The sequence below is a fragment of the Poecilia formosa genome, unplaced genomic scaffold (genome assembly GCF_000485575.1).
Source record: "Poecilia formosa unplaced genomic scaffold, Poecilia_formosa-5.1.2 Scaffold218, whole genome shotgun sequence".
Lineage (NCBI taxonomy): Eukaryota > Metazoa > Chordata > Actinopteri > Cyprinodontiformes > Poeciliidae > Poecilia > Poecilia formosa.
Window position 1 is genome coordinate 702,690 of NW_006800157.1, and position 3,894 is coordinate 706,583.

The 3,894-nt window shown below is 36.8% G+C and overlaps 1 protein-coding gene and 1 long non-coding RNA gene across 4 annotated transcripts in view; one reads left to right on the plus strand and one right to left on the minus strand.

Moving 5' to 3' along the window:
* LOC103149144 (mucin-5AC-like) overlaps positions 1-3,894 on the minus strand; it is a 72,579-nt gene that overhangs the window by 44,651 nt on the left and 24,034 nt on the right. The window contains exons 6-12 of one of the 3 annotated variants that reach the window (XM_007568165.2): positions 3,199-3,379; positions 2,740-2,881; positions 2,348-2,485; positions 1,619-1,677; positions 1,384-1,518; positions 1,112-1,188; positions 17-754 (exon numbers count right to left, since the gene is read on the minus strand). The exons of 1 other annotated variant lie outside the window; for it this stretch is intronic. In XM_007568165.2, the coding sequence (XP_007568227.2) occupies positions 659-754; positions 1,112-1,188; positions 1,384-1,518; positions 1,619-1,677; positions 2,348-2,485; positions 2,740-2,881; positions 3,199-3,379 (828 nt within the window). In that variant the 3' untranslated portion in view covers positions 17-658. Of the gene's footprint in view, positions 1-16; positions 755-1,111; positions 1,189-1,383; positions 1,519-1,618; positions 1,678-2,347; positions 2,486-2,739; positions 2,882-3,198; positions 3,380-3,894 lie in introns of those variants that run through there. One more of the 3 variants, XM_016679722.1, reaches the window with a different exon arrangement.
* The window catches only part of LOC107838196 (uncharacterized), a 23,053-nt gene that overhangs the window by 13,906 nt on the left and 5,253 nt on the right, over positions 1-3,894 (plus strand). The window lies entirely within an intron of this gene.

Consider the following 3,894-nt stretch of genomic DNA (forward strand, 5'->3'; position numbering starts at 1 on the left):
TAAGACACAACGATGCAGAAAGGAAAACGATGATCTTTATGTCGATGGTGAGCTTCTGAGTGGAACCAAACTCTTCAGCACCTTTATAATAATGTTGACTTATATAACTGGTTTGTTTATAACCACAACTCTCCACCTTTCACCTCTTCAGCTTCTCCATCATGACAGGATGTATCTGGCAAATAAAAGCTAAAACCTGCAGCCACTGTCATCAAGAACCATCTTTAGTGTAAAGAGAAACATGAAGTCTGTGATATGATTGCAAAACAGACGTAATTTTTTTTATTATTATTTACCATCCGGAAGTGAGTTTGAGATTCAGAGACCTAAATGACATGAAAGATCTTTGTTTAGGTCTCTAAAATTTCAACCAAAATCTTAGAGACCTAAGATCTCTAGTTGTTAGGTCTAGATAATAATATGTTATAGTTTTAGCATGTAATTTTATTATGTTTGCTTTTATTGACAATTAGAAATTATGATAGAGAACATTATGACTTTACAGTATTTGCTCATATTGAACACAATACTATAAAATTTCCATTTGCATTGATTGGAAAATCAATCCAAATGATTTTGCATAATAAATCTGATCTTTCCTGGAAAGTGTGTTAACACATTTCCCAGGAAAGATCAGATTTATAATATTTTTTAGCCACTAGGGGCCTTGAGTTGTAACTCCCACTAAAGTACTGTTTAGCAGCTTTAGCGTTATGTCAGAAGGCAGTCCTTGTCGTCTGAGCTCCTCTTTGATCTGGAGAGGAAAAAAAAACATGAAATCAGTTTTAAATTATATAAACATTAAATCACACAGAACAAAACTAAACCACAGTTCTCCTTGCATGCAAGTACTTTGACACATTTTCAGCCTTTCAGGGTTTCCATATCACCACAATCTCACTCTTTCAGTCACTACCCAAAGCTTGTGATCATAGATGAAGGAGGGAATGCAGATTGATGAACAATTCAAGAGCTTCACCTTTCAGCTGTTTTTCACCACGATAAACGGGTAAAGTTTCCCTCAAATCAGAAACAAAACTCTCACTAAACCTGCTAGACTGGAACAAACCACATTGTTGTCTTTAACACTGACGTCAACAAGGTTACTGACCAGGTTCATGATGGTTGCAGAGTCAGACTCCATTGACAGTGAAGTGGAGATCTCTGCATTCAGAGCCAAAAGATAATCTGGAAGCACAGAGAGTCATTATTACTATTTAAAACAGAACAATAACTGAAAAAACAATGTTTATGTGTAATGTTATCCTCTGTATACTTTAGACATAGTCTACACACAAAATGAAGGAACCCCTAAGGTTAGGACCTTGGTAAGTCTATATTTGTATGGTGATGTTCTCTAACACAAACTTCTGCCACACTTACATGGTCCTGGGTCTGGTGTTGCATTTGGGGTGGAGGATGTAGGAGGTGTAGTTGTTGTGGTGGGTTGGTTGGTTGTAGTTCTCAGTGTAGTTGTAGTTGGTAGAGGTGTAGTCGTATTGGAGCGGGAAACAGTTGCTGAACATACGGACAAAGCAGCAGATTGGCATCAACATTATCAGTTCAGGAAAAACTGACCGACTTCAAACTCAAAACCAAAGCAGAGATTTCCACTCACTGTTCCCAGCCGTCACAAAGACGCATCGAAGGTCAGACTGGTACACAGAGCCGGAGGAGCTGAGGAGGTAAATGGAGCAACAGCTTAGATATAAAACTATTAATAAAATCACCAATTAATTCAGTTTAATGGAGTCTTAAACGACAGCTTCTACAAATTTAATATAAAGCAGATATTAAGCAGCTATCAATATACCAGAGGTGCATATTTTCAGAAAACATGATTATGATTCAGTTGTGATAAACTCAACGTTTCACCAGTTTCCTCCTTCTCTCCTTTTGTCAAAGTCTAGATCTTTAAAATACGACCACTGGTCTGAAAAGCTCAAAGTGGTTTGGGGTCAAACTGTGTTTCAAGGGAGAGGAGAGGCGATTTATTTTATTCATGTGGTGCCATTTTATACCATAATCAATTAACTTTTGCCTTCAGTTGTTATGTAAATAGTGTATATAAAAAATAACAGAAGAAATTTGACTTTGCATCTTAGCCATATTTAAAATCGCCCTCCATCTCTTTAAGAAGCTTTTCTGGCAGTTTCACTTCATCACTGCAAATCTTCTCCCTGATGCTGTTTGCAACTGCTCTACAACTACAAAGCATTTTGGCATTTTATAGCAAATCATGTAGCTGCCACCTTTAGTTATAAAAATGCTACACAATATGACTTTAACTGAGCAGAATTGATTATTTAAGTTGGTTTTAAATGCATCAATAAAATAAGACACTGACTTTGCTTGGACAACAAAGCAGAGAGGGTAGTTCAGTCCTCCGTCACCAGCAATTGGCGACCATGTCAGGCTGAAGTTTCCTGATCCTGATGAGCTCTTGGTTACACCTGGCGGTCCGCTGAACAGGAGCTCAGTGGTCCTTCAAGAAACAGGACATAAACAGTTTGTTATGTAATGGTTGGACAGTTGATGCTCCTGTTTTTTTAGGCTTTCTTTTGCTGTTGTTCATTTTCAGGTTCTGAGAAAATTTAGTTGAAAAAATTTGCTTGTTACATTTTATGCAAAATTGGATTTGAGTTATTGGTTACATCAGAGTATCTCCAACTCCAGACTGTTTCTCCTGAGAATGTTGAAAAACCTTTATTTCTGTACGTTCCTGTATTGATCACTCACTCAGCCTGGGTCGCCTCTGCTCTGATGTTGATTTCCAGAGTCTCACTAACGTTGGTGTAGATCTGAGCTCCATGTTCAGGAGTTGGAGGCAGAAACCTGGGCAGATATTCACCTGCTGTGCAGGACGGAGCTGCAGGATCCACTGGAAGAAAATAACAAAGAAACAAATTAATTCAAGCTGAAAGAAACTGGTCAGTTTGGTCATTAAGTCAAACAAACTTCAGCTGCTGATTGGAAGGAGAGTATTTTATTTGACTAGATATATATTTGGCTCAACATTTGTTAAATTTAGCTTTGTACTTTGGGTGAAAATGGTGATTCTCTGTAATAATCTGTAGTAGTTATTGAAATTCAAATGTTTACCAACAGATTCCATGTATTCAGCTCAAAATCAGACTTGTCTTGTTCAGAGCTGCTCCATGTGGTTCAAGTCAAGCTCATCAAATGATGCAGCTTTACCTTTAAAAACAAACTGGACAGGAATGCTGCCGATAGCGTCACTGGTAGTTTTCACCGACTGTCCACCAGTATAGCCGTCAGTCAGATTGATGGTTTGCCTGGGAAAATCCTCCAGAACCATCTGAACGGCATACGGACCTTCAGCACTGCTGTTGGTGGGACTGAATGACAGAAAACAAGACTGGAAGAGAAGAGAAAGGAGAAGAAATGGTCCAAATTAAAACTGAATCAGATGATTAATCTATAATCTAATGATTATACATCATTAGATTATAGATTATTGAAATCTATAATGATGTATAATCTAATGATTATACATCATTAGATTATAGATTAGATTATAGATTAAGTGAAATCTAATTATTTCCAATTTATTATGAATCAGATGCAAAAAAACAAAACAGTTATTCTATGATCATTCAATAAGTAAATAAAAAACATAAAATAGATAATACAAATAGAAAATACAAGACAAGTTCAGACTGAACTCTAAATGATGCATCTTTTTCTCTTAACATTAAGGAGCCATTTAATACAGTATAAAATGCATAAGTTTAACAGCAGGTCAGTGTTTTAAATGGTTCAGGCAGTCAGATAATTCTTCTTATGATTGTTCTGTCTGATAGCAGCAGCTTAGAAAGTCACAGGGAATGTGAGAGGAAATGTTTACTGCAACATCTCTCAGCTACTTGACAT